The following is a 23,913-nucleotide window of genomic DNA, read 5'->3' on the forward strand; positions in this document are numbered from 1 at the left end:
ACATTCTGGGAGAAAACATGTTGGTATCTGCACAAGACCTGAGACTGGGATGGAGATTTATCTTCCAACAGGACAATGATCCGAAACATAAAGCCAAATCTACAATGGAATGGTTAAAAAATAAACGTATCCAGGTGTTAGAATGGCCAAGTCAAAGTCCAGACCTGAATCCAATTGAGAATCTGTGGAAAGAGCTGAAGACTGCTGTTCACAAACACTCTCCATCCAACCTCACTGAGCTCGAGCTGTTTTGCAAGGAAGAATGGGCAAGAATGTCAGTCTCTCGATGTGCAAAACTGATAGAAACATACCCCAAGCGACTTGCAGCTGTAATTGGAGCAAAAGGTGGCGCTACAAAGTATTAACGCAAGGGGGCCGAATAATATTGCACGCCACACTTTTCAGTTTTTTATTTGTTAAAAAAGTTTAAATTATCCAATAAATTTTGTTCCACTTCACGATTGTGTCCCACTTGTTGTTGATTCTTGACAAAAAATTAAAATTTTATATCTTTATGTTTGAAGCCTGAAATGTGGCGAAAGATTGCAAGGTTCAAGGGGGCCGAATACTTTTGCAAGGCACTGTAGGTTCTGACTTGCTGTCAGAGCAGACCTAACTGAAAATCTTTCGAACGGACTAGCATTTGTTCTCTTTTCAAAATAAGGACTCTACACGACAATACACCATGTACTCCTAGATTTTTCACACAAAAACGGGAGTTATTGTGACTACATGCCGTGATTGGAGTGGCCCAACTGAGAGCTTGAATCGCATTACATTTTTGTCAAATCTGTGCTTCTGTGATTGGTTCCTCAGATTTAGTCTGTGCTTGTTAGCCCCACCTTTAGCATCGATTTTTAAATCCAGCCCTAACCTGAGAATACCACACTGACCATGTATATTAGTAAGACTGGCTAGCCAAGCTACATTTTACAATTCAGCAATCGCAAATTGACTTTATGGGATCTTTTTTTTTTTTTTTTTTTGTTACAGAACATTCCCCTAGTTATCAGCGGAAAACCCTGGTGATTTTAATTTTCATAGAAAAATATTTTACAGTATTTAAGTACCTTTCCTTCAGTAGAACAGGTTCTAAGGTACCCGATACAATATTGAATTGCGAGAAACCTCGCAAATGTGTTGGCTGTGGGCAAAGTTGCAAACTAATTTAAAGTTCAGTTTACACATTTTCTAAATAAGTGAGTACAATTCGTAATTCTAATTCAGATGTTTAATCAAAGTCCACCGCTCCTAAAATTGTTAATTGTTTTTTTTTTTTTTTTTCCTAAAGATGTTGCTGTGATCTTTCATTCTCAAAATACTGGCATTTCTCCATAATGTTAACAAGCCTGACATATTTTAATGAGGAGAGGGGCTTCCAAATATGGCTGACTTGTCAGGTCTTCTTGTCAGACGTTCCTGCTGACTTTGCTCAAACTTTGTGGCATTCAAGTGCCAACTGAGACTCAAACTCTACTTGTTATGAAATGGAATAACAATGAATGCTACTTTGTCAATCTTGTTTCCTGTGTCTACACATATCATCTACCATGCCGGAGATGTTTTGTGAGCGTGTACACAGGGAGAAATTTTTCCGGCTACATTTTGGGCTTGCCTCACTCTCACTTCCATGCCAGCAGAGCTTTGAAACTTGGGCACCCGCAGCATACAGTCTGGTTCAACGATTATATATGTAATCTATAATATCCGATGTATGGTAATTATGCTATCAATTATTCAATTAAATAATTGAGTAATTAGATGTATTGATCAAGTAGTTTAACTTTCACCAATATATTTGAGTTATCCACATTTTTCCCCAGCCCTACTTGTAAGAAATATCGCAATTTAATTAATTCAGTATTCAAAATTGTTTTTGTAATATAAGGTTTCATTGTGCATGAACATTTCCACTTCACAGTTCAGAAATTGTGTATGTAGAGCTGTGGCCGTCCAATGCGAAATGTGTGTGTCTATACGTATCGTGGGGTACATGTGTTTGTGTGTATACCTGCGTATGTAAAATAGTCATCAGAGAAAATCAATGTATTGTGTTTTTAGCTCTAAACATACACAGCTGCTTTTGGAACCAATGGAAAAAAAGGCAGATATCAATATGTATGGTTTTACTGTGTGTTTAGTTTGACATACTAAGTATTTTTCCAGATTTTGGAAAGCTATGGCATTCTTGCTTGAAACGTATAAAGGCATTGTAATATTTAAAGAGGCGCTCGATTCCAATATTTTGAACTCTTTCATGTATAACATGGATAATGGAAATGGAAAGTGTGCCCTTGGTTATCCAACTCTATTTATTTATTTATTTTATTTTATTTTATTGCAATTGCATTTGGCTGCCCACCTAGATGCCTTCCTCATCAAAGCTGGGGGATTTCAACCATGCCAACCTTAAGGGGCCGTTTACATGGTGACTCTCCGAGAATACGAAAAATTTCAAATTTGCATTTGCATTTGCGTCTCCATTCGAACAATGTCTCAATTCCACGTGAAAACGATGTAGTACTCATGCCAGGCCCTAGGGGGCGGTGCAGATTTACAGGGTGACAGAGAATGATGCACTTTGACCCCACCAAGCTCCCTCAGCCCGGAAAAAAAATATGCCCGCCCACTCAAAGCAATGGCATTTTTCTTTTGTTCAAAAAGGCACAAAAATGGAAACATTCAACATATTTAAATTAAAAATTTTAAAACCGTAAATTAAAGCCGATATTCCACCATATTTGCTGTTTTTATTGTTTAGTATATCCGCTGCGCACGCCCAATGTGATGTGTACGAGTGCTGATGTTATCAGCATGGTCTCGCGCCGCGGGAGCCTTTGACATGCATGCCGAAGAAGCCCCCCTCAATCCCCCGCAATCGGATTCTTCCACTTTGGAGGCGGGATTCAGAATTTTTCATCTTCGCCTTCCGTCTTCTCCGACACCATATGCACGCGAGGCGAGTCCGCTACTCGCTCATTGCGTCTTTATGTTGCAGAGTCGCCATGTAAACTGCCCCTAAGCGCGTCTTTCCACAACTCCATGGCAACATTAACTTCCCCACAAGAGGCACCAACACACTGGACAATGTTTACACTGCTCACAGAGGAGCCTATAAAGCCTTCCCCCTCCCCCACCTTGGATCCTCGGACCACACCACTGCCATGCTAATGCCAGCATACAGGCCAGTGGTGAAAGTCTCCAAGCCAGCTACTAAGCAGGTACAGGTGTGGCCAGAGGGGTCATCAGAGGAGCTCCAGGACTGTTTTTTCACCACTGACTGGAGTGTATTCAGACAAGCAACAACTTACAATAACAATTTTAACCTCCAGGAGTACACGGAGACTGTCACGTCCTACATGAGGAAATGTATGGAGGATGTCACAGTCACCAAGAACATCACTATTCGGGCCAACCAGAAGCCATGGCTAACTGGAGAGGTTCATAGGCTCCTGAGGGCTCTGAATGCTGCCTTCAGAGGATGAGGTGAGCCTAAGAACAGCCAAGGCCAACCTGTCACGTGGCATCAGATTGGCCAAGAGACAGTACTCCAGGAGGATCGCTGATCGCTTCAACGACAGCAGAGGCACCAGGAACCTGTGGCGGGTGATCCAGACCATTACGGACTATAAATCCTCTCCGCAGACCTGCGACAGCTCCACCTCTCTGCTGAACTACCTTAATGACTTCTTCGCCCATTTTGAGGCAAGGCAAGGCAAGGCAAATTTATTTATATAGCACAATTCAACACAAGGCAATTCAAAGTGTAGACAACTCTTCCACGGCGCGGAAGCCCTCTCCTTCTCCCGACAACCAGGTGTTGACATTATCCCCGGACAGCGTGAGGCAATCCCTCAGAGGGACTAATGTCTGGAAAGCCTCAGGTCCCGATAACATCCCTGGTCGTGTCTTGAGAGACTGTGCTGTGGAGCCCACAGATGTCTTCACCGACTTCTTCAACACCTCTCTGAGCCAGGCCGTTGTCATCAAATCCGCCCCTCGTGTTGTCCGCGATCAACTTTAACCGACCCTCCATCCCGCAATGCTCTCCGCAGTTTACGCGGCTGAGAAGCACCTCAGCTTACTTGCTTCAGTGCCAAAAGTCACCGTCCTCATTCTACGTTTTCCTCCCCACGACCTACATCCCGCAGCGCCCTCTGCCGTTTACCCGACTGAAAGACACCTGGCCGGCTTGTCCACCGCCAAATGTCGGTCTCCTCATACAGATCTCGCTTGACGTTATTTTCTCTGCAACGCTCCTCGCCAGCTAGCCGGGCAGGATGCACTTCCGCCGGCTTGTTCGCCGCCAAAAGTCACCAACCTTGTCTGATCGACTTTAATCCCTCCTGTCTCCAGTGCGTTGTCTCCCGACACTTGCAATACGAATATGAGTTCCACGCACCATGTTAGTGTATTGGCGTCAAGCAAGTGAATGTTTTATTTAAGTAAATATAAGGAATTTGTCATCAGGAAGTCCAGAGGTTGCGCTAGACTTTTTCGTTGTCTGTCATTTTGACTGACAGGGTCATAAAAATCCGGTCATAATCTATTTTTACCCGTCACTTAAATTTTTAAAATGATGATAATGACATTGTGGTGACCCTTTGTTTGGCATAATTCACCTTCTGTACTTGTGTGTCCATTTGGCCGAGCGCGTTACCGGCTACGACAGTCACGTGACAGAGACACTTAAGAGCCGCGCGCGGTCCCCTCGCTATCCACTCGCTCTCGCTATATGATTGGCCGAAGAGTCGAAATGCTCTCCCGTGAAATGCCTGTTTAAAAATGTTCCCGTTGTTACTTATTGCGTTCGCTTATAAGTGCCCATTTAAAAAGGAAAAGCGATGGATGATACTACACACAGAGCGTATTATTAACAAATGTTAAAGTTGTATAATCATATAGCGAGAATAAGGAACGTCACTGACAAGTGCAGGCCCCCGCGAGTGGATAGTGAGGGGAATAGGATAGTGCGCCTACAGCTAACAAGACTCTTAACATTGCATATCGCTTCAACATATTCAATAGTATTTAGCTTTCATTCATTTTAAATTAATATTCTGTCCGAACAAGCTTAACAGAGAATCCACACCGTGCCATCACACATCAAGCAGATGAATATGTAACTTTTTCTCCGCAGTGCCAAAAACAGCTGACTGTGGCCCCAGTAGGTAGGTAGCCTACCATATGTAGCATATGGAACAATGAAATTAACAGTTCACCTGCTGTGGCCTGAACGTAGTCTCACACTTTCCTCCTGGTGCGCATGGACTTGAATTGCGTGCCCGCTTGTGCAGTCCCTGTTTTTTCACCTCTTTTATCAACACCATCGTCGTTTTGGGGCTTTTTGAAGAAACTTCGGACACTCACTTGCCTTGACATTTTTTTGAGTAAGGCCAACGACGTCATGCATCAAGAGAGACAATAGCTAATGAATATGCTCACTCGCCACCCTGTGGTCTGGGGTGTGAATTGCAACCGGTCAAAATGACGGATGGACTTCAGTTTTTTCTGTCACCGTTTTAAAAAATCGGTCAACGACGGAAAATATTCGGTTAACGCGACCCCTGAGGAAGTCATAGAAGGCCAATCAGGGCAAAGGTGATGTAAATTAGCTCCAACAGCTGCATATTAATAAGAAACAGAATTTTTGTAGAGGAGCCAGAAGAGGACCGCCTAAAATGGTTTTAAAAAAATGACATAGGCCACTTTCAACACAAATTGTCATGCAAACCTGGTAAAATGTGCTCCTATGTTATGAAAAATAATGTAATAAAAATAAAGTCAGGTGCACTTTTAAAAAACGTTTTGTATTAAAGCTCATTCTCTTATTTGCTTTTTTTACTCTTTTACAGGTGGAGACTAAACGACTCGTTCATTGCGCTGACACCGGGGTCACGATATTTCCTCACGGGAGGAAACTTGCACATTACCCGTCTGAGTAAGGCAGATGATGCTGGCATATTTCAGTGTCTGGCATCTAACTCATTTGGCACCATCGTCAGCAGAGAGGCCAGTCTTCACATTGCTTGTAAGTTTTAAACTATTCTTCCATGATTCAGGAAACAACTGAAATCAAAACATTGGAATTTTATTAGCAATAATACTATCAAATGTGGATTTAGAAGGAAATCATATATAAAGTTGATAGCTAGTTCCATTAAAACTACATGACTTTTCTTTTTCTAATTGCCTTTGTGAACTCTGTTTACCTGTGCAACAACTGAAACAAAAAAAGTCACTGGAAATATATTTCCTGCTGACATTTTGCCATTGCGGATAAAGGGATTAAAATCTGTTTCTTTCATGAAATCATCAAAACATGTTTTTGTCCTATTTTACATTTACAATCTAAAAAGTATGCTTGCTGATATTTAATTTTGCATATTTAAAGTTCGTATCCTCAGTTTAATTTCAGATGTGTTTTTTTATTTCTTTTTTTCAGCTTCTTTGCCTGAGTAAGTTTTTATTCAAACAGACATAACATTTTGATGAAAATAATAACTCAAAGGGATTTTCCAAGGAACACCTGATGTGATCGTCCCACAAGAAGAACCTCCTCCAACTAGTAATGAGAAACACAAATCAGGATTTAGTGTTTATAATGTATAATCTGCCGAAGCGTTTTTTTTTTTGTGTGTGTGTGGTGTCTGTAAACTTGAAAGCCATTAACCTTTTTTGTGAGATGTCTCTAAACTTGAAAGCCATTAACCATTTGATGAAGCCAGTATGATGGTGTGACAGGGTTTTGACAGAGCATTTAATATAGTTGCTGCTTTACTGGCCTCATTTGTCACATTTTATAAGGACCGAGGCAACTCTGATAGCAAGGAGAGCTTGGTGGCTGTACTCTTGATGGGCGGCTCATATCAAATGACAGCCCAAATATTGATTAAGCAGATGGCAGAGCAAAGACAATTGCTGATGTCCGCCTGAAGATATACAGGTGATCTCTGAGTGCATGAGAGCCTACCACATATACCCATTTTTTTTGCTGTTTTCTGTGACCTTGTTCTTAGTGTATATCACAGGTTGGAGGGCTGATGTTCTATCGGGTTGTTTGTCATATTCATTTCTTGTCAATTTTCTGACATGACATAAACTGCATTTCATAGTGATGGCTCTAATCCATCTCCTGGGCCAGACCTGGGACTCACTGGTTTTGTCAAGAGATGGAGACAATTTTCAGTGGTGATGTCATACATCATATTTATTGCACAAAGTAAACTTAATTGTGTTGTATGATTGAGCATCTCACTGGCCTAGGAAATAATTCACAGTGCAACAGCCTGTTATGAGAACAAGTCCTGAGTCATTTGTAACAGTCTGAGTAGTCCAATATGCTTTTTCAAAAATCTCAAGGCTGAGATCTTCCTCGGCTACATGTTGTCAGAGACTAAGACAGAGCTCCCCAAGCAAGGGTTTTGAAGTTTGTTTGTATCTGATAACATCATCATGGTTTGTTTCATTAGAAAATGAGGAGTTTTCTTTTTTTTTTTTTTTTTTTTTTTTTGTATAACAACAAAACACAACATCATCTTTGACAACGTGTTCATGTTATGCGACTCACTGCTGACAGTATCAATGTCTTGGATTCGCCTCAGCCACTAATATCTCTGTTGATCCTATCCTATGTATTGAGAACAACGCTTGTAATCCTTTGCCAGATGGATGATCCAACAGTTTCTCTTACCATCTGGTACAGCCTTAACCCCCCGCAACTATAAAGAGTCTTCATCCAGATGACAACAATGACTAAATTTTTTAAATAGAGGCTATGTTTTACTGTTGTAAGTACTAGATTAAATGAACTAGACAATTGTCTATCTTAATTGGGATTCCTCATCTTTTTAGGTTATTTGTGTTCTAAGTAGATGGGTTGTGCAAAATGACATCAACAATTGCAATGTCTGCATTACAGACTTGCTGCATTGGGTCACTGTCCTGATAAGGAGAAATGCACAGCCGAGTTAGTGAGCTGCGTATAAATCCACAAGGGTATAACACTGTGTTTAATGAAGTGTGAAATTGGCGTATATATGAAAGCAAAGCAGGATATGACTCCCTTGTATCTAGCTGCTCGTGATTTCTCCTATCAAATTCAACCCTGTATTTACTCCTGCTTCATATTTTTTGCGTCTTAGCTGTGTGAGACATTCATCACATCATCTTTTTGACCTCAACTCTATCAACTGTGCTCTCATTAGTCTGTACCTTTGCATTGCAATCCCGCTTTTTCTGAACTGTAGCTTCTCTAAGGAGCCAATGTTACTTGAAACCTTATAGAAGTGAAATGAATCAATTGTTATACCATGAATAAATGAGTACAGGTAGTCCCCAGGTTAAGACGTACCCGACTTACGTGATTTCGACTTCATGAGGCTTAGCGTCTCGTCCACCATCTTGTCACTAGTCTTTATTTTATTTATTTATTTATTTATTTTGAGTCTTGTAAACAGTACCTTACTGTACCTCATAGTATCTTATTTTTTACTTTATTTTATTAATATGACTGTTCTGCCCTTTGGTGAAATATTTATTTTATTAAAATGTTCATTTTTGTTTTGTCATGCATATATATACATTTGGTGGCGGATGCTGGTTTTTCGAAGAGGGAAAGTTCAGAGTGTGTCAGCCTGTGAGTGCTTTGTGACGGTGTAGGGGCTTAGCGGCAGCCACTGCTCGGTACGGGCAGAAATTGTAGAGTGACAGAAGTCAGTCTCCAAACAAGCAGCTACAAAAGAAAAAAAAAAACAATATAGTTATTTGCTAGTCATTTTTAACAAAGAAAATGTCACCAGGATGATTAGGAAAGTCTCCGGTTCAACTCAGAACAAGGGAATGAAATCGCTCTTGCGGATGTTGACACCAAAAAAATCGCTGATCTGCTCATTTCGCTGTCAATCAATTAGGTCCTCAGCCTCAGACAAATCAACCTACCATCATGCAGAGAAGCTGGGCGTCTGGGCCAGCTGAGCCTCACCCACAGCCCATAGACCCCCCAAAGATGCTGAGCGCTCGATGGGCGGGTGTCATGGCTTCGGTCCCGTCCGCACTGCCCTGTTGTAGCTTCTTGGCACTCTCCTGCTCACTTTTCTACCTGGGTATCTTCCTTGGGCCCGCGGCGCGGGTCGCTGTCTGAGTGCCTGTGGGTCAGTAGGGCGTAGCCCACTCCGGGTGGGGATCCTGCCCTGTTCGTGGGCCGTTGGGGACCGTTGGTGTGCTGTGTCCGTTGGGGGGTTGTGCTGGTGTGTGGTAGGTGGTGATAGTGGGTGTCAGGGGGCGGTGGCACGCCGCCTCATCCCTTCCCTGACGTCTGCTTTAGCGGGGTCACGGATGGTCCAGGGGACCACCTTGGTTCCCGGGGGGATGGCGGCGGCCCCCTTGCTGGAGCTGGGGGAGGAGGGATGGGCTGCAATGGCTCACCCCCCTGATTGGCTGGAGAAGGGCCCTGGCCCTGGGGCAGCCCCCGTGCAGCTTTTCCACTTGTCTGCAGGACTGTCACAAGTTTGATGGGATACACGCATGACTGTGTGCAATTTGACACACTGAAGCTGAGAGAATGTCAGTGCCAAGATTAGCAATCAGGCAGCACATAATAGGATGTCAACATATCCGAACGTATAAGTTACTGGGTTCTACACCTCACACTGCTGATTTGTGCATGCGCCGCACCGCCTAAACCCATCTCCTTTTGACCCCCCCCCCACCCCCCGCGCATCTTTCTCCTTGGCCCCCCTCATGGTGTCCACAGGAAATACAATTCGCTACTGTAATAGCACTAGTGTATTCATAGGTAGTGTAGGTGTTCAATGTATTTCTTGTTGTTCTTTGTTCTTCTCCTCTAATGTGTCTGTCTCTTCTCTTCTATTTTGCTTTCTGTGTCCCCATAACCCCTTCCTGCTCGCTGCTTTCTCATAATAAACGAAACACAATGAATAATAACAACGGGATTATGTCATACTCCCATGTGATACATTACAACTGTTCAGACCATAAGGACACTCAGATTCCCATTCTCTGTGTCAAAGCAGCTGTACAGGACAGGTTAAAAAAACTGAAAATAAAAAAGAAGAGTACACATTTAATATATTGCATGCAGGCACAGTCAAACAGCAATGCAGAAAGAGCAAATAACTCTTGCACAAACATAATCCTCAGCACGCATTAGCTGAACACATTTGGCTCATTACTATTTCAGGGGCAATGTGCTTGTAGTGATTTCCACATTATAAATCTGATACACACATATCCACTTTATTGGATGAAACTACATATTAAGACACCTCACTAGAATTTGGGAAAATAACTTTATGGAAACATATTTTCTACATCTATTTAAAAAAAATACTACTCCATTATGTCAACATCTGCTCATTGGCTTAAAGAATAAAAGCAAATAACAAGACACACTTTACATGAAGATGATGAACTATTTTCAAGAAATCACATTACTTGGATTCATCATTTTGTGTTTTTTTATGTTCGTTTCCATTATAGGAGCTTTACATGAGTCCGATTTCAGTCATTTAGCATGTTTTGGTGTATTGAGCCAAGGCATTTTTTTAATTTACATTTTTAGAAATAATGTAAATCTCATCTCAATTTGCTAATTTGTTTATTCTGTGTAAAAATTTACAGTGACCTTCTGCCATCCAATGGGAGACTACTATATTTAATTGTTCTGTATGTCACTGCGTATTGTTGGCATAGATAAACAAAATTACATTATTTGTGGTAAGTACATAATTTGGACCCTACATCTAACCATCCAATCTTTGTACTACTGATACTCACTCAGGCCCGTGGTGTGCTGGTACCTATCCTACCTGATTTTAAACTATAGGTTGGGCATACCCTGAACTGTTAAGATCACCCTCGTAACTTGGACAATTTAGTCTTTATTTTAAACCCACCATACATATTTTAGGGTTTGTGGAAGAAAACCAGAACACGCCGCAACAAAAATCCTACACATGCGTGGGGAGGACTTCACACATGGGGATGACATGGCTCAGCGGTAGTGTAGTCGTTCCCCAACCCAGAGGTTGTGGATTCGATTCTCCCCCCTGATGAACTCGTGTAAGTATCCTTGAGCAAGATACTGAACCCCATGTTGCTCCTGGTGCTGCGTCACCAGTAGGTAGATGAGGAGACAGTGTTAAGCGCTTTGGGGGCCTTAAAAAAGGTGGAAAGGCGCTATACAAGTGTAACACCATTTACCACATACCCTTTTTCGACTACAACAATGAAAGTGCTCGTTCTGTACTGGTACTCGTTCTTCGTTGGATCATTTCACGTGCTTCCGAAACACAAGTTGGCTACAACCTTTAGTTCTTCTAATCTACTTACTATAATTTCTGAACTATACATGACTACAAGCTGCTCAGTCCAAATTCTTCAAAATTTAAGAAAAACCCAGATATGCGCCACATCTGATTTTAAACTTCATATGTCAGACAAGGGAGATGGCGGTGATTATTTACAAGTTTTATTGTCAGGTGAGCGCAGATGGTCACAGTAGCGCACGTGCACGTCGGGTGCTAGCTGGCAAGCATAGTTGTGATCTCAGGCAATGGTACAGGCCAGGGAGCTGGCACGAGGAATCCTGGGACAGAACAAAGGTCAGATTAGCCAGGTGTATATACTGTATGTCGGTAAATACTTGAGTGCTGGACGTGACTGATGGGAATGCCGAAAGAGTTGGTCTGGCGACGAGTGGCAACGACGATCAGGCTTTTGTATGCGGCTGATGTTCATGGCTCGCAGCTGTCGTCGCTTCCCCCCGTCTGGTCTCCAGCCTGTAATCAAGGAGCCGTAACATCATTTAACCAAATTTTTGTAACGCGCCCCTTAGATTACTCACTAATGAAAAAAAAATAGCGCCGTTGGAAATGCTGTTATACTCTAATGCCATTATTAACAACACTGATCATGACATGCAGAACTGCGGAGTAAAATTAAATGAAAACAATTTTATTTATTTATTTATTTATTTTTTCAAATTGGGAGAAAAAAGTAGCAGCTTATCCTCTGAAAGTTATGGTAACTGCTTTATTGTAATTGTCAGAACATCCCAAGAGAGTTTACCCTCCAACAGAGCTGCTTCAACATTTTTTGTTTAATCTCATTCACAGTGGGTCACATTGGAGTACCTTGCCGAAATCATCTGATTCACATTCAATTTCATGGATCTGAAAGCACTCCAAATAGCCTAAGTAATACCATGGAAAAATACATTGAGGTTTAGAGCTGTGATAGGCATCATAAGGTGATTTAGGGGTGCAGAACAGCTTGGTTTGTCAGGCCTTGTTGGCTTTTAGCATTTCTAGCTCATCTGCGTCCAAGCATATGTGGCATGAATATTGATCAGTAGAATTGCCCTCTCAAATTTTAGAATGTTTTCTGTTTTTTTTTGTTTTTGTTTTTTTCAAATGCCTTTGCCTTTTTTGACCAAACAACAATAAAGGTACAGCTGACATCCAACACAGGCACAGAAAGAAAATCCACATAGTAATGACAGAGCCCATGATTGAACCCTTGAAAACAGTCGTATAATGTAATAGAAAAATGACTTTAATTACTTGTGTTTACAAAAAGGCATTTTATTTGAAATCCTAGAGATTGTATTTAGAAACCTGAAAATGTTACATTTGTTTAAAAAAAATAATAATAATACAAATAGTATGTGAAAACCTCTACTGACAGTTATTGTAGTGACTTTCCCATGAATTAGCTTTGGTAACTCGAGTAACTATGTTGGAGGTAAAGAAAAACAACCTTAAACGTTTGTGATAAAAGAAAAAAAATCAACTAACAACAACAACTATTTTGGAGGTTGACACGATGTTTTGTTCCTACGCTTTTAACAGAGAATTTGAAAGCCAACTTAAAAAAAAAAGTGACTGTTTTTTTTAACCAGTGAGTGTGAATCTCATCAATTTGAAATTAATATTATTGTATTTGGCCTGGAAATGAATTTATGTGTATTTTATTTGGGTAACGTAACTTTCCTCCCCAGATATTATTCAGTAAAATTTGAAAATTGGAAAGACAAGCACATTCCATTATTTTACTTTGCTCTCAGTCCATTCTTGGCATGGTATTATATTACGTAAATCTACATACTGTATGAATTTGTCATAACGGTTGTGTTCTTAGTGTACTGGAAGGCACCTGACTCCTACAATGCTAAACATTATCTAACGTTTATCTTAATGTTAGCCAAAATTAAATGCTTGTTTTAGCAAAAGTAAAGGAAAAAAGAAAAGGCCCAAATAAATGGCACATATCTTGATTTATCTAAGATTGAGGAATCTGCTGTTTATGCCACTTGAGAATCACTTAGGTATGTATCACGTGTTCCTATGAAAAATATTTTGATCAGAACGCCATCACTGATCAGCCATCGTTTCAGTTTGCCATAGATGCATATAAACAATCTGCAAATATAAAATATAAAAACATCTTTGTGAAAGTACAAGTGATGCCGAGACCCATTTTTTACATCAGTTGTTTCAATCTAGTATTTTTTAATTTACTGAAGACTATGTACTTTTATAGCAGCTGCATTATTGTTTTTTTTTCTACTACTTACGGTATCTCTGCGATTCAAGCAAGAAGAGGCACATTGTTCTAAAGAAATGCCGCCTCAATATTCTTAGTGTTAGCAGGTTGTCAACATGTAATAGTTCTTTCACTCATAACTATTTAATTGCTGCTGGTCTGTGAGCAGTCAGTGGATGGAAACACAGAAAGTGATAACAATGTGCAATTGCAATTAAATTCACTCATGTGTGACTTATACAAGAGTAATTGCTTTCTGCTCAGGTCAGAAGTATTTAAGTCACTTTTAGAGGACCATATCTGCTTCTATGAAAACATTTGTTTCTTGTGGAGGGATTTAACAGTTAGCATTAAATCTCAGCTTTAAACCTTAGTCTAAAACCAAATATAATTCCATTGAGAAACCTTCTCAGGTTGGCATTTCTTGTTCATCTCATGTGTACAGTATGCATTTTTTTTTTTTTTTTTTTTGTGAGGATCAAAAAAACTGTCCCATAATTTGTGTTGTCTTTTTATTTGACAGACTTGGAAAATTTCAAGACTCAAAGAAGAAATCCGGTAAGGGTTCGTGAAGGTCAAGGAGTGGTCTTACTGTGTGGCACACCTTTTCACTCTGGAGGTAAGTTGGGCTATTATTCATCTAATTTATCTATATTCTAATTTACTATTGAGCATTTGAAAATTCGCCCATGTGCAGCTATGTGAAAAATTAACACTGAATTGATTATTAATACTTGGGAGTACTTCTGAATACTCTGAACTACTATTTCAATGTGGAATGTTGAAAGTAACATACCATATTGTCTGTACACTGTCATGTAATGGAAAGCACAACAACTCATCTTGTAGGGTTGATACCTATATACAGTGGGGCAAATAAGTATTTAGTCAACCACTAATTGTGCAAGTTCTCCCACTTGAAAATATTAGAGAGGCCTGTAATTGACAACATGGGTAAACCCCAACCATGAGAGACAGAATGTGGAAAAAAAAAACAGAAAATCAAATTGTTTGATTTTCAAAGAATTTATTTGCAAATCATGTTGTGAAAATTCATCTCAATACTTTGTTATGTACCCTTTGTTGGCAATAACGGAGGCCAAACGTTTTCTGTAACTCTTCACAAGCTTTTCACACACTGTTGCTGGTATTTTGGCCCATTCCTCCATGCAGATCTTCTCTAGAGCAGTGATGTTTTGGGGGTGTCGTTGGGCAACACAGACTTTCAACTCCCTCCATAGATTTTCTATGCGGTTGAGATCTGGAGACTGGCTGGGCCACTCCAGGACCTGGAAATGCTTCTTACAAAGCCACTCCTTTGTTGCCCTGGCTGTGTGTTTGGGATCATTGTCATGCTGAAAGACCCAGCCACGTCTCATCTTCAATGCCCCTGCTGATGGAAGGAGATTGTCACTGAAAATCTCTCGATACATGGCCCCATTCATTCTTTCCTTTACACAGATCGGTCGTCCTGGTCCCTTTGCAAAAAAAAACAGCCCCAAAGCTTGATGTTTCCACCCCCCATGCTTCACAATGGGTATGGTGTTCTTCGGATGCAATTCAGTATTCGTTCTCCTCCAAACACGAGAACCTGTGTTTCTACCAAAAAGTTGTATTTTGGTTTCATCTGACCATAACACATTCTCCCAGTCCTCTTCTGGATCATCCAAATACTCTCTAGCGAACCGCAGACGGGCCTGGACGTGTACTTTCTTCAGCAGCGGGACACGTCTGGCAGTGTAAGATTTGAGTCCCTGGCGGCGTATTGTGTTACTGTGGTCCCAGCGTTCTGTAGGTCATTCACTAGGTCCCCTTGTGTGGTTCTGGGATTTTTGCTCACCTTTCTTGTTATCATTTTGACGCCACAGGGTGAGATCTTGCATGGAGCCCCAGATTGAAGGAGATTATCAGTGGTCTTGTATGTCTTCCATTTTCTAATAATTGCTCCCACTGTTGATTTCTTTGCACCAAGCGTTTTACCTATTGCAGATTCAGTCTTCCCAGCCTGGTGCAGGTCTACAACTTTGTCTCTAGTGTCCTTCGACAGCTCTTTGGTCTTGGCCATAGTGTAGTTTGGGGTGTGACTGACTGAGGTTGTGGACAGGTGTATTTTATATCGATAATTAGTTAAAACAGGTGCCATTAATACAGGTAAGGAGTGGAGCCTAGTTAGACGTCGTTAGACCTCGTTAGAAGAAGTTAGACCTCTTTGACAGCCAGAAATTTTGCTTGTTTGTAGGTGACCAAATCCTTATTTTCCACTCTAATTTGGAAATAAATTCTTAAAAAATCAAACAATGTGATGTTCTGTTTTTTTTCCCCACATTCTGTCTCTCATGGTTGAGGTTTACCCATTAATCTTTTCAAGTAGGAGAACTTGCACAATTGGTGATTGACTAAATACTTATTTGCCCCACTGTAAATACAAATTGTTAGATGTGTTACCTTTCACAGTTATCTTTTCTTCAGAGGTTTTTCTGTGATGACTGAATTTACATTTTATGTTATGTTACATCAAGGTTCCCGCGGGGTCAGAAAATGTCTTGAAAACATTGAATTTATAAATTTGGAAATAATACCACAAAAAGTCTTGAAAAAGTCTTGAATTTTCATGTCTAGGTCTTAAAATTTATTATGTATATAATGTAATATATCTGTGTCTCATTTCTCCTCAAAAGTGTCATTTGTCATTTTCATTATGTAACGTAGCCCAGGGGTGTCCAAACTTTTTGAAAAGGGGGCCAGATTTGGTGTGATAAAAATGTGGGGGGCCGACCTTGGCTGACGTCCTTTACGTAGAGCAGTATATTTAAGCAAATTTTAGCAAGCCATTCTGTGTGTCACATTTGCTTTATAATTTTTTTAAATTAATAATTTCAACAATCTCGCAACTAGCCTTTGTGGCGTTCTCTTTCGACTCTCGAGCTCTTGCGAAATACTGCTGCTGTGAAATTATACTAGCTTCAAGTTGCTTACATTTTCCCTGTAATCTTGTCGTACATGTCAGCGTGTCTTGTTTGGTAATATCGCCTCACATTGAACTCTTCAAAAACAGCGACTGTCTCTTTGCAAATGAGGCAGACACAGTTGTGAAGAATTTTAGTGAAGAAATAGTCCAACTTCCACCTATCCTGGAAGCGTCGGCAGTCGCAGTCAACTTTTTTTTTTTGTTGACCATCGCCATTTTAGAAAATTGAAAGTAAAGGAGCACACGGGGTAATGTTGCTTAGAGTGATGCTTCCTTTTAGTAGGTAAATGATGAGCAGCATTTAGTGTGTAAGCTACTTCATATTCTGGTAGCAGTACTGCTGACCAATTTATTAAGTCTGTGTGCGGGCCAGACGTTATTGATTTTATGACAGAGGCTGGGGGCCGGATGAAATTTGACCACGAGCCGCATTTGGCCCCCGGGCCGGACTTTGGACATGCCTGACGTAGCCTAAATAAATAAACGGGGTGGAGGAGCCAATCATTGAGAACGCAACGCAGCCCTGGGTCAAAGTCATCGATTGTGAGCACTGATGGATTATGGGATATTGCGTCGTTCTTTTGATTTGCTAACCCAAGTCAAAACATCGTTAGCTCACTGAAAGATGACTACAAATATGGCTGCTTCCTCAATTTGGTGTGCTGTCCGACCAGCTGAAAAAGATCACCATTATTGAACAGATCGATGTCACTCGTGCTCCTGCACACTTCCGTTGACTTTCATTCACGTCCTGTCCCCATCACACCCCGTCTCGTGGTATTCCCGCGTGAATCCCGTGTCACGATGGCATCCTGACAAGTTGTCATGCTCTACACTACACAGACGCATAATTTTTTTACACCTAGCCACGCATTTCATGTTAGAGTGATGGGGAAATGTAAATTCAATGAATCGTGGTTAAGTAAACAATCCTTTCGCCTTTGGCTTAAACCGGTGGATAGCAGTGTGTGTGTTTTGTATCTTATGCAAAAAAAAAAAAAAAATCTGCTGGGTACAATGGGCATGAGGGCGCTAGAGTCCCATGCCAAATCATCCAAGCACATAACCTCCATGAAAGGAAAGAAGCAAACTCCCTCCATTGCCGGCGTTTTTCAATCTGCCTGTTTAAGCCAGCCAGCTGCTCACCAGCCTGAAGAGACGGAAGCTAAATCCAGCTAGCCAGCTGGTAATGTTAGCAAAGTGACTACAGCAGCTAACACTAGCCAGCTATCTGCTAGTGCTGCAGCTCCTGTATTCAATATGCTGCAATCTTACATCCTGCGCACATTCCACTTTTCCACTTTAGAGAAATAGAAAAACAAAATCTGTGAATTTGTGTTAATTTTTGTTGATATGGCTGTGAAATAGGATTACGTTTTTTTTTTTTTTTGTTCTTTTTTAAATGTCTTAATTAGGTTGTAAAAAGTCCTAATTTTAACTTGAGAAAACTTGTCAGAACCCTGTATATGAAATGCATTCTGAAATGAAAGTGGTTTGTGGTAAAAAGGAGAACAATCAGCGTCAAGCGTAAATAGGCTTAACTTGTATAGGCGGGCCACTTTGGCATGGTCATAGAGGGATTGGGAAATGGTCATTCTACAAGTAGTGCTACTTTACTTTTAGACATACTTTTTTTACATGGATTTTCATTAGATGTGAGGTAACTTTTGGCAAGAAGGCTTAAGAAAAACCGTCTCTGCCACAGGATATGTAAGCAAGCCCTTCTCTGAAAGGCCTCCACATCACTCATAAAATTAGGCATGAAAATCACTTTTCAAACAAGTTAAAAGGCACACATTTTTCTACTGGTGACACTGTTTAATTTAAAAAAAGAAAAAAAGAAAAAAGAAAAAGTTTCTCGGCCTTAGCACGCGGCCCATTTGCTGATCCAGTTTTTGTTAGTCCAATGAAATATCTCAGTGCTCCACTCACCCTGCCCCCTGGACAACTGAGATAGAAATGAATGAGAGGGAGGTGCAGACTGCAGAGACACGGCTGAAAAGCCTACAGGTTGATGCGGTAAAATTGAAATAATAATATTAATAAGAATAACTGACATATTTATTCACACAAATCCTTGTACGTCAACAAAAGCGGATGCGTCGACAGGCTCTACCACTAAAGTGGCGGCGGCGCAGGAAGTCCCCAGGTTACGACGGACCCGACTTACACGATTTCAACTTTACGACGCCTGAGTTTCGGCGTTTTTTCATTTTTTCCTTTAATAAATGTTGTCTTTTGTTTTGTGATGTATGCTTTTATTGGCAGCAGGAAGGGAACAGACAGCGCACACAGAGCAACAGAGGAGACAGCCCTCACACACATTTGGTGCTTCTGAAGCATCCAGAGGCGACACCTGTATAAAAACCCTTTTGTACTGTTTATTGTGCGTTTTCAATTGTGGTTGAATATGAGTTTATGGGGTTGTTTTAGATGATGTGCCGACGCTAATGGATACATGCTTATCGTTTGTTATTGCTGTATCACCAGCTATTTGTAAACGCAAATTATGAATTGGTGTTATTGAAGAGGTGACTGATTTATCGTAATTTAATCTTATTTGAGTTTCATTCTGCAAGTGTTGATGTCATGAGCAGCTGAATAAAGTCAGCAAAACACAAGGACGTCTGACATCGTCATTTCGGCGCTTATATCACTGTCTAGCTAGGATTTAGCTCCAACGTCTTGGCGAGGCTAGTACAATAACATACACATACACATAATACACACATACACATAATAATACACATAATACTGTAGGTGGATATATTTTGTTTATATATCTTTTTTTCTTAATTTAAAGTGTGTTTTGAGGTATTTAAAGGGTTACGCCAGAATACGGGTTACATCGCAAGTGCAGGAACGGAATTTTTTCGTAAACCAGTGACTAACTGTACTAAATAAAACCAAGTGGAATACACTGATAGTGTTTTTTTTTTTAAATGCTTCTCTTGCAACATAAAAATATAATTTGATTATTAAATGTTGCATGTTTATCAAAGGAACAGAAGTATTAGCAAAAATATGTCAAATGCATGCTGCTTTTATAATTAACTTACAATATAAGGATGTGATACAGTGGACATGCTTATAACAAATGATTGCCTCGCAATTCATGAGACAACAATAGCCGTATGCGTGTTTGAAACACAGAAAAGACATTTGACTACACGCTCGGTAAAAGTGAGGAACACGCTCTCGCAAAGGCTCAATGGACATAATTCATGATCACAAAAGAGGGCCTTAAACAGTGATCTGCCTCATTTCCCATTTAAAAGATTTCACTATCCCATGTATGATTCAGGGAGCCATTATTTCAGTTTGACAATGCCTCAAAGCCCCTTTGACAGCTACAGAAAGTAGTTGGATGCAGTCACAAAACTGTAAATCTGTAAGCCACACATACTGAATTTCAAAGATGTTAAAATTGTATCAAATGGAAAAATATTCTTTATAAATCCTTTTATGTATTTAGGTTAGATGTTATTTGTGATGTCCCCTGCTTTTTAGAAGGTCTGAATATGTGTGGTCAGACAGAACCTAATGCATCTGACCCATTTCCACTAATGGAAGTAGGCCTTTTATATTTACTGAAGGCTGAAATCACTTGTTCTCTTCGTGGGTTGCAGCTGCAGAACCTTTAAATGGGATTTTTGCTGGCAACTAACAACACATATAGCTTGCAGGGATTCTTTTTTGTGTGTGCATGACCTAAGCCAGTTCATGGAGGGGAACTTGTGTTATGAATACAGATACAGTAATGGCTCATCCTATGATGTGACCAAATTCGGAAGTGTAGTGAACCCAAGAACTGCCGCGAACAATGAAAATCCACCAAAATACTGGGAATCATACTTACCTATTTTACTTATCAATACCCAAAATAGACTGTACCCTCCCCAAACTATGATTAAAGAACGTGTATGTTATTTAGTACATACAATTATAATACAAATAGTAGTATACAAATAGTGTGACTGAAAAATAATTTCATGAAAGGAAACAAAAAAAAAAGCTAGGACGCTTTGTAACTTTTGTACGTAACCGTCTTAACCCTTAGAACAACGACCTTGTTCCTATTTACCAGAATGTTGGATCTGTTTTGTGCCATTTTACACAAGAAATGCAACGAAAAAGTGAGCCTTTGTACACAATATATTCCCCAAAAAACAGTCATAATTTAATAGGAATTGTTAACCACAAAAAGTTGGAGGCTCACATTACACACACACATATTTGGTGCGTTCTTCTGATAAAATACACACTTGTATAAAAAAACAGCTTTGATTCACTATGTACTGGACCTGTCATGTTCCATTTTTCTAACTACTTCTCATGCCATTACAAGGGAATTGATGCCACCTGTTCATTAACAAGAGCTAAATAGAATCTCAATGAAAATCAGTCATGCACTGTCATATGTTTTTGCATTATGCCATTACAGCCCTTTCACAGAGTGACATAACATCAGACACCCGTGTTTTCAACATGGCATTTCCTGTTTCCCACAATAAATCTTTAACGAACCAATTAGGGACTACTTAGTATTTGTTGTTGTTGATGGTGGTGCTTTTGTCTTTCCATGCGCCTTTTGGAGGACGTTTCAAAGTGGCATTAAATATACATGATCTAGATGAAATGAGTGCCGAAATGTATTATTTAGGTAAAGGGAGGATATTATAACTGCTCTTAACTCATTCACTCCCAGCCATTTTCACCAGAGCAAGGCCCTTTGCTCCTGGCCGTTTTTCTGGATTTTGACTGATTTTGCAAGGCCCACAGAAAATTCTCTTCTATTGCTATATAAACATGGAACCCACCAAAAGAAAGACAGGGTACCCGTGGGTTATTAAAAGTATTAAAAAAGCATTGAATTTAGTTTTCCATTATTAAAAGTATTAAATTAGCTGTCATAAGTCTGGAATTTTTTCACCGTGGTTTTAATTTTGAAGAACATCACAGTGCAACCTAAATTATATCCGTGACGAAGTTTTTTTTTGTTTTTTTTTTAATCCATAACGAAGATGACGCGTAGAATTTTTACGATGCACTGCACTACAAATCAAAATGAACCTCGTGCGTGCGCGCTGTTAGCATCATTAACATCAACATCACAACAGCAGGCAATCGCACCGTACGTACTGTGTGCTAATGTAAGGAACTGCTCAGATGCCTTAGTTATGTTCGATGAAAGCTTCAACAAGACAACCAAGTCCAAACAGTTGGACCAACATGTGAGGTATTGGATCGGCGACCAAGTCGCATCCAGATACTTTGGGTCGCAGTTTATGGGTCATGCGAAGGCAGTGGACCTGCTTAACATTTCAAAGTAAGTTGCCAATTTCTCCAATTAAAATGTGTTAGATGCAATAATGTATTTCTGCACGGTTTGCCTTTCGAATGAATGTGAATTTCGTAGTTTTAACTCAAGAGTTAGCCATGTTCAATGGGGTATTGGCAGGTGCACTAGCCTTAGCATGGAGTCATAGATCCACCATCACCCTCAGATACACAACACGGTTGACACTGTTGTTGGAACGAGTGCGGGGTAACGTTGATCTGAATAACATGGCATGGTGATAGGCAAATTATAATTTAGGTGATAGTAAAACACCTCCTGGTATATTTAAATGTTTTTCTTGATTGAATAAGAGTATGGATTTTCTCTATCTGATTAAAAGAAATGTCTTCAATAGCTAACAAAGGATTAACATGTGTTTTGTATACTTCTTGTAATGTGATTAGAAAAAAAAACAATTACAAAGGGAAATGGTCATGTGTAGCTTTTTTATTTTGTGTTAATTAATGGTAAACTACTGCCATTTAGTGGCTGTTTTTTAAACTTTCACTGCCAATTGCAAGATTTTCCCAAGCACTTTACAGTTAAGGTGACCAACTTGAAAATCACCAGTTAAGGTGACCAACTTGACAATCACTAACCCACCACCTTGACTAGGTCCTCTTAAAAGGGAAACCTGTTGTATTGCAAATGAATTTCTGAAGTTGCTATACAAAAATAGTGTAAAATCCATTTTATCCTTGGGGGGAAAAATCTGAAAGACTTTATATTTAAATGTGTTTTAATTGTATCTTCAGTAAATGTGCAATCTTTTGTCAAACACACTTAGTAATTGAGGTTAAATTTGATGTTCAGTGCTTTATTTTTTTAACATGATTCAATATTATCTAAATAATGGGTGCGAGAAAAATATTAATTTTCTGTTGAAATGGCATTAAAAAAGGTCTTAAAAGTCTTGAATTTAGATGTATCAATCCTGGCGGAACCCTGAAAGATTAGACTCTCTTCTTTCAGCAGAAAAAAAGTAAGTTCATATCTTTTTCCATTCCTTAGAAATCAGCATTAGAAAATAGCTTAGTTTGAGCAATTTTCCAATTCTGATGAAAAAAAACGGAGAAAATGAGCTTTTTGTAAACGCATACATTTCAAACATAACTTTGACTTAAACCAAGCTATTTTTTGAATTAGTTACATCCCAAACGTCTGAATAATGTTTTCCTTTTTCAAAATACCATCAACAACCAGACAAATCGAGCTTTTGATAGCAAAGTAACAATTTATTCACACATTACTACAAGGACTGCAACGGTTTGTGGTTCAAAGCCGAACCGTACGGTTCGCCCTGTACGGTTCAATACGCCTTTATGAACCGTGCCTTTTCGGTTTTGGAATTAATTTATTCCGAACGCTTGTGGAATGAATTGGTCGAGCTCTGTGTGCGACGTGAAGCACAGCTGTGGAGAAATTCCCGCCCCGCCGCAAGTAAATATCCGATTGCTGTCAAGCACCTGTGTAATTGAAGCCGAGTAACGCCCTCTCTCGCTCACGAGCGAAGTGAAGGTGAAACAAGAAACAAAACAAAAAGCTATGGTGAGCGGAGGAGTGGAGAGACCGAATTTTGAGGAAGCACTGGCTTCTTTCAAATCTGCTTTGTGGCAACATTTCGGTTTCCCCGAGGACTACAATGTGGTGGGAGAGAAAATAGGAGGGAGAGAAAATGTTGAAAAAAAAAAAAAAACACAGTTTGCAAGCATTGCTCAGTGCTTGTTCCCTATGCTAATGGCAACACTTATAATATTACTCCGGCACCTCAGCCGGCATCGCCCACAGATATCACACTTTCTCCGAGCAGGACAACCCCGGAGACGACACCAGTGAAAACACACGGCAGGCTTCGTTAATTTATTTGCAACGCTTGACCCGCGTTACATTGTTCCCTCGCGGACATATTTCTCAAACAACGTATTCCCCGACATTTATGAAATGGCACGCAAAGCCATCGAAGAGGACTTCGCTAAAGCCCATAGTTTCTCCGTGACCACTGATAGATGGACGTCCCGTTCTACAGAGTGCTACTACC

At 40.1% G+C, this 23,913-nt stretch overlaps 1 protein-coding gene across 3 annotated transcripts in view; it reads left to right on the forward strand.

Moving 5' to 3' along the window:
• The window catches only part of cntn3a.1 (contactin 3a, tandem duplicate 1), a 199,152-nt gene that overhangs the window by 75,085 nt on the left and 100,154 nt on the right, over window positions 1-23,913 (forward strand). For all 3 annotated transcript variants that reach the window (XM_057817332.1, XM_057817315.1, XM_057817323.1), the window contains exons 4-5: window positions 5,856-6,031; window positions 14,090-14,185. In XM_057817332.1, the coding sequence (XP_057673315.1) occupies window positions 5,856-6,031; window positions 14,090-14,185 (272 nt within the window). The remainder of the gene's footprint in view (window positions 1-5,855; window positions 6,032-14,089; window positions 14,186-23,913) is intronic.

The sequence above is a fragment of the Corythoichthys intestinalis genome, chromosome 2, assembly GCF_030265065.1.
Source record: "Corythoichthys intestinalis isolate RoL2023-P3 chromosome 2, ASM3026506v1, whole genome shotgun sequence".
Classification (NCBI taxonomy): domain Eukaryota; kingdom Metazoa; phylum Chordata; class Actinopteri; order Syngnathiformes; family Syngnathidae; genus Corythoichthys; species Corythoichthys intestinalis.